At 45.2% G+C, this 13,301-nt stretch overlaps 1 protein-coding gene across 1 annotated transcript in view; it reads right to left on the reverse strand.

Moving 5' to 3' along the window:
- Positions 1 to 13,301, reverse strand: part of LOC307210467 (inactive dipeptidyl peptidase 10-like) — a 62,765-nt gene that overhangs the window by 47,451 nt on the left and 2,013 nt on the right. Inside the window, exons 3-5 of the mRNA XM_079966361.1 lie at positions 8,260 to 8,374; positions 6,140 to 6,235; positions 2,232 to 2,326 (exon numbers count right to left, since the gene is read on the reverse strand). Of these exons, the coding sequence (XP_079822487.1) occupies positions 2,232 to 2,326; positions 6,140 to 6,235; positions 8,260 to 8,374 (306 nt within the window). The remainder of the gene's footprint in view (positions 1 to 2,231; positions 2,327 to 6,139; positions 6,236 to 8,259; positions 8,375 to 13,301) is intronic.

Raw genomic sequence — 13,301 nt, forward strand, 5'->3', positions numbered from 1 at the left:
TCTAGGACTGGTGGGAGATGGAATCCAACAACATCTGGAGGGCCAGAAGTTCTATGCTGACTGACAGCAGCGTTCCAGGGTTTCAGGCAGGGGTCTCTTCTCAATCCTACCTAAAGATGGCTGGGATGGAGCCTGCAACTTTCTGGCTTCAAAGCACTGAGCTGCAGACCTTTCCCACCTGAAGGAAGAACTGATAGCTGCTCTCTGTCATCTGTAGAGCTCTATATCAGGACAGGGGCACCCAAATTGATCTTCTGGGGTCACCTACCCCAGAAGGAAGATTCTGGGCATATCTCAGCTAGAGTTGTCTGCAGTTTTCTCTTGTAAACAGCAACACTTGGTGATGATAACAGTGAAGGTGGAAGTGGAATGAGGGTGTCTCTACCGGGCAATTGGTTCCTCAAGCACCGAAGAGGGGCAAAATATTGATATGGCACTTTGGCCATTACATTAGATTTGGAAGTTTATGAGTTTTGTAGCTTCCCTCTTGCCCCTCCTGTGCATAGCTGTCAACGTCTCCCTTTATTTAAACGGAAATTCCCTTATTCCGAATAGGATTCCTCACAAGAAAAGGGAAAAGTTGACAGCGATGCTCCTGTGGGGAACGCGGATGGCGCTGTAGGTTAAACCACAGAGCCTAGGGCTTGCCGATCAGAAGGTCGGCAGTTCGAATCCCCGCGACGGGGTGAGCTCCCGTTGCTCGGTCCCTGCTCCTGCCAACCTAGCAGTTCAAAAGCACGTCAAAGTGCAAGTAGATAAATAGGTACCGCTCCGGCAGGAAGGTAAACGGCGTTTCCGTGCGCTGCTCTGGTTCGCCAGAAGCGGCTTAGTCATGCTGGCCACATAATCCGGAAGCTGTACACCGACTCCCTCAGCCAGTAAAGCGAGGTGGCCTCAGAGTCAGTCACGACTGGACCTAATGGTCAGGGGTCCCTTTACCTTTACCTATGCTCCTGTGGCACTTGACAGTTTGCTGGCTTTCAGCAAGTGAGGCTTCACCCTCACAGCTCCCATAGCCAAATGCCTTCAGTTGTGGCTTTGGCCTCATCCATCCTTATCTGTGCCTTTCAGTGAGTTCTTTCCAGTGAGCTGTATTCATTCTGGACTCCCACTTGAAGGCTGCCTGCAGCTCAGCTTTGAAAAGCCCTTCCTCCTCGCTGTGCGAGGACGGTTAAGGAGCATACCGCTCATTTCATACTCCAGTGCTCCAGAAATCTGTCTCGTGATGCTCTGCATACCAATTTTTAGAGATCCTGGGTTGCATCCTGTCGCGCCGCGGTAAATTAATCAACGCAGCGTCTTCTTTATAAACAGAATAAAACTTTTACTTGAAGAAAATAAACTTCTTCAGAAACAGCATAGTTAAAGAGCATACACAGAGTGCTCATAGCAGCTATCTGACTCTTCACAGGGGCACAGTCTTAGTGATTTACTAGAGTCCTGGAGCCACTCTGTCTGCCTTAGCTTTACATAGCAACAGCACAGCACTATTCCACAGACTACTACATACACAATCCATACAGCTCTCTGACTGAGGCCCATAGACAGGCTGGCTACTTTTTATAGGGAGAATGAATCATAATCCAAGATGAGTGACGAGTCACAGTGACTTGGCAGTTTGCTGTTAGCAGTTAACAGTTAGAAGGCTTAGGCAGTGGCGTAGCGTGGGGGGTGCAGGGGGGGCCGGCCGCACCAGGCGCAACATCTGGGGGTTAGGGTTAGGGGGCACAAATCCACGGGTTAGGGGGCGCAAATCCATGGGTTAGGGGGTGCAAATTACTTGCCTTGCCCCGGGTGCTGACAACCCACGCTACGCCACTGTGCTTAGGCTTGAATGATTGTGTAGGCCTTGTAGACCTACTGCTTCTGCCCTTGTAGACCTACTGCTTCTGCTCTTAAGAACCTTTGTGTCATGACATATCCAACCTTCTCTGCCTGCTAGTACAAGGTCTTTTGTGAGAGTGGATGAGTTGAGCAAGGAGAAATCCAGCGCACCAGGGTCACTAGGGGGAACTCACGGTGCAACAGATTGCACAGTCTATTGTGCAAGAAAATTACCAGCAACCTGCTTTCACTGACACAAAACATTCCACCGGCAGAAAAAAAGGATTCCTCTAAATGACTTCAACTTAGTGCTACGTTGGAGACAACCCATAGTTTGGCTCCAAAGGATCTTCAAGTTTCTCCTAAGCTTCTGTGATCAGCAGTGGATTGCAAGCCGCTGTTCTTACCAAATCTCTGTCCTCCACCAAGAGGGTGCTGTTCTTTTGGCCAATGTGCCACTTCATCACGGTCCCTGTATCGCTGAGCTCCACCAACTCATCGTCTGGGCAAAGAGAAAGCAAGCAAGCAGGGTGCCCAAATTAACTTCTCAACATACTTACACGCCACACTCATTTTACACTTCGAGAGGTTTTTGTGTGTGTTATGTACTGAAGTTCTCACCCTGGGCCAGCAGGGGGATATTGTAGATAGTTTTCACTCAGGTCTAAATATGCAAATAAGGGATTGAAAGTGACGTTCTGTGATTGGATAGTTACAGAAAGTGGTTACTGTTGCATTGTAGTGGAGCTCTATATAAGCAGGCAGGCTGAACCCTTCAGTTCAGTTCTGTCCTGGCCTGTGAATAAACAAGAGCTGTTTGAAGAATCGCTGTGTCGTCTGATATGTTCACCCACAACTTAACAGTGTGTGTATAGAACAACTAACAAATGCAAAAATAGTGATAAATGTAATACACAGAAGTTGGCTTCTTCTACAGAAGCACAGGAAAGGAAAGGAAACTGCCTGCGGCTGAGAAAATAAAAGAAAATAGGTGGTTTGCTTTCCAGACCAACTCTAGTCAAACTTCCCCATTCAAGAAGCCCTCCATTGCAGAATTCACCTTTGCTTCATCCACTAGGTTTTAACCCCTTTCCCACAGCTAGATGTTGAATCCAGACTTTAGAACATTTAAAAAGAAGTGTTGCTGTGGTATCTGAGGACTAAACTACGTACATATGGCATTAATTGCATGGATGCAGTTGTTACAAGAATTTAAGGTCTCAGATACATAAATTAAATATTCATAAATTTACAAGGCAAACACCTACATAAGTATGTAAACCACGTGTCTGAAATAGTACAGGAGAATAATCCCGAAATCATTTTGACTCTCCCAAATTGACCTCAAATGTTTCTCTGCGAGGAGGAAGGAAATGGGAAATCCTCCATCGTCTTTTGCTTACCTGTCTTAAAGGGCATCTTTGCGTATGAATAGGGTGAGCCTGTGACCTGGATTCCAGAATTAAAGTATTTACCATCACAAAATAATGGCCTGGCTGCCCAAGTAAGCAATCACTGGCCATTGTCAGGTATCCTGGCAGACAGGATTTCTGTTGTAGACTGCCGCCTCCTATGATTTATGTATGATGTTTTTGGTGGTGGTCTTGAGCTACAGGGTGGGCAATTTCAAAAGTTTATATAAGGGCATGCACACCATTGTTCTGGGTTCCTCCTCCCTCCTGCATGTGGTGAGTGGGAACCCTGTTGCAACAGTTTAATAAAGATCAAGCTTACTAGCCGCTTTGCTTCTCAATATTCTCTGATTGGCCTCTGTTATTTTATCCTACCAATAGGGAACCCACTTAAGGACTCTCTACGGGCTCTTGGATACCCCATAAGGGAAAAGAAGCAGATTTTGTTTACATCACAGTCATGCGTGCCTTTTTTTGTAAACAGCAGTCAGGCCAGAGCAGCCTCAAAAGTGTGGCGGGTGGTAAAGAGAAGTTTAATTCTTATTTCCCCTGCCACACTCCCAACAAGTCTCTTCTCTGAAGGTGTTATTTGCAGTTGAGGGGAAACTCCCACTGGTGCCAAATGACACTTCCCTTGAAATACAAACGACAGCTTCAGAGAGGATATTTGTTTTGAGACTGCAACAGGAAGAGGGAAACTTCTCCCCACCTAGCTTCCAGGGTCCGCAAGCTACTCAGGATTCCCTACAGCTGCTGTTGGGAACCCCTTGGGCACTATGGTGGGGCAAGGCGGGGAAATAAAACAAATACAAATAAATAAAATAATCTCACATCTAATTTGACCCTGAAATGAGGAAAATACCGTTATAGGTTTCGGGGGGGGGGGGGTCCCACTAAACCCTATAAATTTCTAAATGGTAGGATTTCAGTTATTTGGGATGTGAAGGGAGAAATACAAGCTGTAGAGGAATTCATGAACTAGCCTATGCAAAAAACGACCTGGTCAAGCTAGGCCCATTAAGAAACAATATAGGGCCATTGAGGGGCATTGAGAACTGTCCTCCGCCCTTGCTCTAGGGGTTTGGAAGGTTGCCAGGGTAACTGGGTGTGAGGTGACAGGAAAAGAGAGTTTTAGCAGGGTGTTCTGGGAACAAGGAAGAAGAAGAAATACTTGGATCCATCTTGGGCAGGCTGGCTGAAGGCTGGCTGCACAGCTGTGAGGGACAAACCCCCCTTGAAATGGCCATGCTGTAAGATCTGGACTCCCTCCGTGGAGACTGTAGGTGTAAATAGGTGAATAAACCACATTTCTTAAAGCTATGACAATCTCCATCATGTCTCAATTCTCCAAAGGACCACAGACCCTGGGTAAGTGCCTGGAGCCCCATGGGCTCTTGCCACTGGGAGGCACCTAACTTTTGTAGCAATATGTTAAATAATCTAAGGGGCTGCAAGTACTTAGGAACATTTAAAATGGACTGAAGAGAAGGTTTTAATTGGATCTGGATGTGTCAAATTGATCTTGTAAATGTGGGATGTAAACACAGGAGCAGTCAATGACAACATTCCTAGAGTGTACATGTTAGAACATGGGGAGGGATGTCTGTCCAGCAAGCAGGTAAACTTCCTGGGGACGGACTTCCTCCGCATGTGACCAGAGGTGGGTGTGGCCTCACCTGTGCAGGTAATGATAAAAGCACAGGGCAGGCAGCCACTCTCTCTCTTCTCTCTGCCATCTTCCTTCGATGAGGAACATCTAAGGATGCCCTCTTGGCTCTCAGCCAAGAGGGGACAGTACTATCTTCCTATAAGATAGTTTCAAGTGCATGTAACCTTTTTTAAGCCTGCCTACCTTCTGGGATCATATTGTGAACAGAACGTGAGTAAACTCTTTTATACTTTTATAAAGACTGTGTCGTGTCTTGCATTTTAAGAGGGAACAAAGGGGAAATTACCAGAGTAATTATTATAGAGGTTCTAGCGAACCTGTGCACACGTTACAGTTGCGAGCTTAAAGGGGAATGTCTATAAACTCTGCTGATATTTTGGGAACTTGTTAGCACAAGTTGGATAAGGATATAATTAGTCAATATATCCTCTCCTGCACCCCAGAACATTCCCACAGTAAAATGGTTCAACTTGTGCCTGCGTAGCCAATCAACATATTTCTCATTCAATACACCTCCATCCCTGGTAACGACGTTTCAGGGTGGATTGAGTCATGGAGTCATGATCAGGAGATTTGTTGACATGTAAAAAAATATTTATCTTGCGATTCTCTAGCAAAACTGTTTTTGAAGACGGTGGACTTCCTGTGAAGTTTGTCAGGGTTTCCCCAAGGAGAAGGTCAGAAGGGAACACAAATTCCATAAGAGCCTTTCTTATACAAAATCAGGCCAATTTGAGTGTCTAGCTCAATCTTGTCTATGTCAGACATGGGGAACCTATAGGCTTCCAGTTGTTTCTGGGCTGCAACCCCTGGCAGAGGATTTTGGGAGCTGCAGTCCAGCAACATTTAGAGGTCCATAGGTTCCCCACCAGTGGTGTACATGGTCTGGCAGACATTCTCCATGCTTTCAGCAGGGTTTTAAGTAGCCAAGAATTGAACCTGAGATCTTTGACATGCTAAGCAGATGCTCTACCGCTAAGCTACAGCCCTGCCCATGTCCCCAGGTTACATATTGCCATGTTATTGAATGTCCACTGCCCTATGGAACCGTAGAAGAGGTTTTGGGCATTTTCTAGGCCAAACTGTTGGTTCATAAAAGACATTGGTTCCTCGTAAAACCACTAGTGTGGAATAAATTCCACCCAGCAGCCTTTAGCCCAAACAAATAGGCTCGAATAAGAACATCTTATTGACATGTCCGCGTTCTAGCACACATCAGAGGAAAACAACTCACCTGTCACCCAATGTAGCTGGGGTTGGTGGAGTTGGAAATCTTCACTCTCCAGGTCATCAAGAGTCAGAGGAGTGTGGAAGCCAATTGGGGGGTCTTCTAGATATGGAAAGACAAGGGTGAACAGCTGGCTAGCAGTGTGCAGTGTCATCATCATTATTATTATTATTATTATTATTATTATTATTATTTACACACTACTGTGTGTTCTGGGCAATCTAGAGCACAGACAGGAAACCTGTGGCTCTTCAGGTATGGTTGAACTACAACTCCCATCTTTCCTGACCGCTGAGCCATGCTGGCTGGGGCAGATGGGAACTGGAGGTCAACAACAGCAAGAGAGCCACCGATTCCTCAAGACCTGCAGCCCTTTTATAAGGGCTTCGGCATGCATATTAAACATGTGAAGAAGGCAGAAAGTGGAACTGTGCTGCAGAGGCAAGGATGGTCAGATCTGTCCATTTCCGTTTCTAATTTTTCCAGTCTTCCATTGAGTTCTGCACATTTCCACAACAGCTGGCAATATTTTTTTAAAGTCCTCGGGGAGTTTCACCAGCATTTTAGTGCAGATTTCTCCTAATTTGGCCATTTTTACTTGCAATTTTGCCTCATATACCCATTTTTCCTAATGTTTGTATTTTCCCTAATACAATGCACTTCTGTACACAGCTTTCACAGATGCGTACCGTATTTCTTGCTCTATAAGACTCACTTTTTCCCTCCTAAAAAGTAAGGGGAAATGTGTGTGCATCTTATGGAGTGAATGCAGGCTGTACAGCTATCACAGAAGCCAGAACAGCAAGAAGCATTGCTGCTTTCACTGCGCAGCAATCCCTCTTGCTGTTCTGGCTTCTGAGATTCAGAATATTTTTTTTCTCGTTTTCCTCCTCCAAAAACTAGGTGTGTCTTGTAGTCTGGTGCGTCTTATAGAGCAAAAAATACGGTAATTATTATTAGTTTATTATTTGTACCCTGCCAATCTGACTGGGTTGCCCCAATGGGTCGCACTCTTTATCCTCCTAGCCATAGGCACTACATATTTACTTTGCTGGAGAAATGGCTTGCCAACTTCAGAGAAGCACAGATTTTGAAGGACGGCTGTGTTTCAGTCTGCGTACTATTTCACAAAGCACAAATTGTGTAGGCTGGCCTTCAAATGTGAACGGATCCGAATTTCTCCGCAACCTTAGTTACAGGTGCCTGGCAATGTGCTCACGGCCCGCCTCGCTCCCAGACTTTTATAGCCAACACTCTTGAGACAGCCAAGCAGAAAAGCAGAGTGAGTAGGTGCAAATCAGCAAAGAGATCGGCATTGCCATGGAGGCAGGGCTGTGCATCTTGGAAGAGTAAAAGAAAGGGAAACTGGACTCACCAGGAAGAGAGCTGGCTCCTGCTTTTATGTACACCTCTGAGTCTCCAAAGGGTATACTCAATGAAGTCTTGTACTTCTGCACTAATAGCCCATTATGCAAAGAATCTGCAGTGCTTAATTCGACTTGCATTGCACCAGTTTATTCAGATTACATACACAGGTGGCTGGCAGCTGATTTCCCTTTTAATGCTTCTCGTTTTTAAAAAGCAAAATACTCCAATTATGCTTTTTAACCCCTGGAGGACCAGGAATGTGTCAAAAGTTTCCACTACGCTTAAAGGTACAGGTAAAGGGACCCCTGACCATTAGGTCCAGTCCTGACCGACCCTGGGGTTGCGGCGCTTATCTCACTTTATTGGCCAAGGGAGCTGGTGTACAGCTTCCGGGTCATGTGGCCAGCGAACCAGAGCAGCGCACGGAAACGCCGTTTACCTTCCCGCCGGAGCGGTACCTATTTATCTACTTGCACTTTGACGTGCTTTCGAACTGCTAGGTTGGCAGGAGCAGGGACCGAGCAACAGGAGCTCACCCCGTTGCAGGGATTCGAACCGCCAACCTTCTGATTGGCAAGTCCTAGGCTCTGTAGTTTAACCCACAGCGCCACCCACTTCCCTTCAACTACGCTGAGGGTTGCCATATTTCAAGAAGTAAAAATCTGGACACAAAAAAAGTTATGCCCAAGAAAATCTGGGCGTAAGGCAACCCTAACTAAGCTACCGTCCACGAAAGCACCCTGCCCTGCTGATATTACCTGGAGTGAGCATCAGGATAGCCACAATGATGACCGACGCCAGCATCGCCACTACCAACATTGCGATCCCAATTCCCTTCCAGTTGCGAGGCGGGGACCTGCTGAACCCCATGTTCTGCGTGAGGAGGGAGAGAAAAGATCCTCGGTTAGTGCAAACCAGCTTGCTTCATTCCAAGTTTAGCTATGAGTGTTTAAGTCATCCCAAGTTAAACCAAACAGAAGAGGGCTATCTATTTCGTCCCATGAGTTATAAGACCATACCTGCTCCAAAAACCATTGATTGTGAGATGGCCAGATAGCATAAACCATGGTACGCTTATGAACCATGGTAAGCTTATGAACCATGGTGCCCAAACCAACAAGGCGGCCTTCAGATGTCCAGCCTCCATCATCATTGACCATTGGGGCTGATATGACATTAGAAACTTGGAAGTCCAGTAACGTATGGCGGGGAGGAGTACGCTGGCTTGGCTTCTTCCAGTGGAGTTAAAAAGACCAGATTCCTAGGTGTAAACTGGATTCATGGAGTAACCTGGCTTTGCTCCCTCCGGTGGAGTCAAAAGGATTCCTAGCTGAAGCCAGGGTGTGGCTGATGTTTCATGCTGAAAGCTTCTAGGAGCCACAGGTGAGAGCTGAGTGCAGGGTAGAGGGGCCAAAGATGGACAAACTACCTCAGAAGGAGCATGACATGTCCCCGCTAGAAGTACTGCCCCTCCCCTAACACCCCATAAACTCCAAAATACAGCACCACTGATATGCAAGAGTCCAGGTTTGCGATCATGGCAGGTGTGGCTGTGTGGCCTAATGGAGAAGTCATCTATATCCATGATGCCTCTTCATAAAAAACATCCCACTGAGTTCTGTGAATACAGGTTGTATGGCCTAAGGCAGTCCGCTCTTCTTCACAAAAATGTTCCTCAGGCTGGGATAGGATTCTAGGCTGGTCATTTATTACTTTTTGCTTCCCCTATAGAAACCAGGAGGTGCTAATTAAAAAAGGGGGGGGGCTGATAGAGGCTAGCTCTTCTATTGATCTATAAACCCACAGGGCTTTTAAACTAATTGCCTGGCACCATTTCTGTTCTTTCCCCCCCTTGCGGGTATTTTCAGTCTTAATTAAGAGATCACTTCAGAGAGCTGCCAAAGCAGCTTGGATCAGAGCCCGGCAGGAAGAGTTCATGGCCCACCCAAAGCACATCTTTGCTCCTGAAACATTTGGACTTGGAAGCCAGAGTTTGGCTCCCCATGCTGCAATGGTGGCCCTACAGCTCTCTTGAGAGCTATGATTGATGTTCCCCACAACAGAGACTTTGTGGGCAGCTGTTGCGTTTAAAATTCCCCACATTCAAACCTGTCCCACCCTGGGCAATTGTGTTTCCAGTCTAAGGCAGGTCAAGGAACAAGCTTTTCCTACAAAGTAGGCATGGAGAAGTTTTGTTCCTTCAGATGTTACTGGACTACAATTTCCATAATCCCTGGCCATTGGCCATACCTGCTGGGGCTGATAAGAGTTGTAGCTCAGCAACATCTAGAGGCACAAAGTCCCCCCACAACTGCTATAAAGGATGCTCCTGACCTCATCCTTGTACAGTTGTACCTCAGGTTACATACGCTTCAGGTTACATACGCTTCAGGTTACATACGCTTCAGGTTACAGACTCCACTCACCCAGAAATTTCTTGGGAGAAAAGCAATGACAAACCTAGACAGCATCTTAAAAAGTAAAGACATCACCTTGCCAACAAAGATCCATATAGTAAAAGCTATGGTTTTCCCAGTAGTGATGTATGGAAGTGAAAGCTGGACCATAAAGAAGGCTGATCGCCGAAGAATTTATGCTTTTGAATTATGGTGCTGGAGGAGACTCTTGAGAGTCTGGACTGCAAGAAGATCAAACCTCTTCATTCTTAAGGAAATCAGCCCTGAGTGCTCACTGGAAGGACAGATCCTGAAGCTGAGGCTCCAATACTTTGACCACCTCATGAGAAGAGAAGACTCCCTGGAAAAGACCTTGATGTTGGGAAAGATGGAGGGCAAAAGGAGAAGGGGACGACAGAGGACAAGATGGCTGGACAGTGTTCTCGAAGCTACGAACATGAGTTTGACCAAACTGCGGGAGGCAGTGGAAGACAGGAGTGCCTGGCGTGCTCTGGTCCATGGGGTCATGAAGAATCGGACACGACTAAACGACTAAACAACAACAAAACCCAGAAATAGTACCTCGGGTTAAGAACTTTGCTTCAGGATGAGAACAGAAATCGTGCTCCTGCGGCGCAGCAGCAGCAGGAGGCCCCATTAGCTAAAGTGGTGCTTCAGGTTAAGAACAGTTTCGGGTTAAGAATGGGCCTCCAGAACGAATTAAGTACTTAACCCGAGGTACCACTGTATTGGAAAATCCTAGAGTTAGCTGGTTTCACTATAAAGCAGGGACAATGAACCTCCAGATGTTGTGGTCCTCTAGATGTCATAAAGTCCCACATCACCCCTGGCTATTGGCAATGCTGCCTGGGGCTGATGGGAGCTGAAGTTCAGCCACAGCTGGAGGGTACAAAGTTCTCTACCACTGCAGGACAGAATCTAAGTACAGTGGTACCTTGGGTTACATACGCTTCAGGTTACAGACGCTTCAGGTTACAGACTCCGCTAAACCAGAAGTAGTATCTTGGGTTAAGAACTTTGCTTCAGGATGAGAACAGAAATCGTGCTCCGGCGGTGCAGCAGCAGCAGGAGGCCCCATTAGCTAAAGTGGCGCTTCAGGATAAGAACAGTTTCAGTATTATCAAATAATGGAGGCTTACAATTTGGATAAGAAAATTGGTTTTCAGGTGGAAAAATCAAAACTGGAAATAGAACTGTTAGAACCTAAAACTAAGAATTTGTCAAGAATGTATAACTTGCTGTTGAAATGGAATACTCAGGATGAAACGGTTAAATCTGCTATGATTAAATGGGCACAAGATGTTGGACATAATATTATGATGGCTGACTGGGAATAGTTATGGACCACAGGTATGAAGTTTACGGCATGTAATGCCTTAAGAGAGAATATAATGAAAATGATATACAGGTGGTACATGACACCAGTCAAGCTCGCAAAAATCTATTATTTGCCCGATAATAAATGTTGGAAATGTAAAGAGACCGAAGGTACATTCTTTCACCTTTGGTGGACATGCCCAAGGATTAAGACTTTCTGGGAGATGATTTATAACGAAATGAAAAAGGTATTTAAATATACCTTTCAGAAGAAACCAGAGGCCTTTCTCCTGGGCATGGTCGGCCAATTGGTGTCAAAGAAGGACAGAAATTTATTTATGTATGCTACAACAGCAGCAAGAATACTTACTGCAAAGTATTGGAAGACACAAGATTTACCCACCCGGGAAGAATGGTAGATGAAGGTGATGGACTATATGGAACTGGCTGGCAGAATCCGAGACCAAGGAGAAGAGTTGGTGGAAGAAGATTGGAAGAAATTTAAAGTTTATTTACAGAAACACTGTAAAATTAAGGAATGTTAGAAGGATGTTGGAATGAAGTTATGTGGTTTTAGCAGAAATGATATTAAGTAAAAATGGTTTGTTAATTGGTGAAAGAAGAGAATGTAAAATTACAGTATGTTAAGATAAATTATTAGGATAAAAACAAAGATGGAAAGGATTTGCTGAAATATCTAATTGAACTAGAATACAAAAAAGGGAGGTGTGAGGAGGTCAAGGAAACAAGCAGATGAAAAATAAGTTATGGGAAGGTTTGACTTGTTTTTTTTCCTTTTTCTTAATTGTTGGCATTTTTCTGTGTTGTTGTTTTTTTCTCTTTTTTTGTCTGTATGTATCTACTGTATTGTGATGTATTGTTTTGTTTTTTCTTGTTTAATTCAGTGTTTTCTTTTTGTAACCTTTAAAACTGGAATAAATATTATTATTTTTTAAAAAAGAACAGTTTCAGAATGGACCTCTGGAACGAATTAAGTACTTAACCTGAGGTACCACTGTACTGGATGAGGGCAGCTCCAGGTTGTGGGTGCGATTTAACCAAAGCAGCCTGGGCGCCTCTATCACATCTGCCAACTACTGCCAAGAGCAGGATCCCACGGCATATCTGAACTGGTTCATTGCCCCTGCACCACATAGCCTCTGTTAAGTTGTGGGTTGACATAGCAGACGACACAACGATTTCTCCAAAGCAGCTCTTTATTTTGTAAGCTGGAATAGAACTGACCAGCAAACAGCTCGGCCGGCCTGCTTTTATAGGCAGCCGGCTGTCAACATTGTAGCAACAACAACCCAGAGTTTCCCGCCTAAAATAACTGACGTGGACCTGAGTGAAAACTATCTACAGACCCTAGTGAAACCATCTACAGTATCCCCCTGCTGGCCCAGGGTGAAACTTCACTACATAACAGCCTCAGTAGAGGAACACTCTGCATATTCTCAAGACAACTAATAGGACTTCAGTTAATATTGGCGGGCAGATGTCGCTGGTGAGAGAATCCCCATTTGTGGTAGCACCACAAGGAGTTAGGTGTCAGGGAAATGGTCAATAAATAAGATAAATTCAAGTCAGTGATGTCATGGGTCCACACTGGTCACATTTAGCCATTGCATGGGCACAATTTAGTGGTGTCTGTGCTATATAACCTCCACCTTTTTCACTGTTACTTGACAGACTTGTGTGCATGAAATTACTCTTCAGTCATCCTACCTGGGTAAGCTGCCCCTACATCTAGTAAAGTCACACACCATGGAAAGGGTTGTGCAAAACCTCTCTCTCTCTCTCCAATTTCCTAATTTATAGCCTGTTGAGAAGTTTGTTGTAGATTTAAAGGTGGGAAAGCGTTCAAAAACATAAGACAGTCTGATGCAGTGTAGTCCAGGATTCTTAGTCTTATAACTTCATTCTGCAGACCGTATAATCAGCTCAGAACTGCTCAAGTATTCCGCACTAGAGAGCATCCTAAGTGCCCCCCTCTCCCGAAGCAAAGAGAGAACAGCTGCCCCTTATCTAGAATTCTCAGTGTTAAATGTACCCCTTTAAATGAT

This window comes from Podarcis cretensis (assembly GCF_951804945.1).
Source record: "Podarcis cretensis genome assembly, chromosome: 2".
NCBI classification, from domain to species: Eukaryota; Metazoa; Chordata; class Lepidosauria; order Squamata; family Lacertidae; genus Podarcis; species Podarcis cretensis.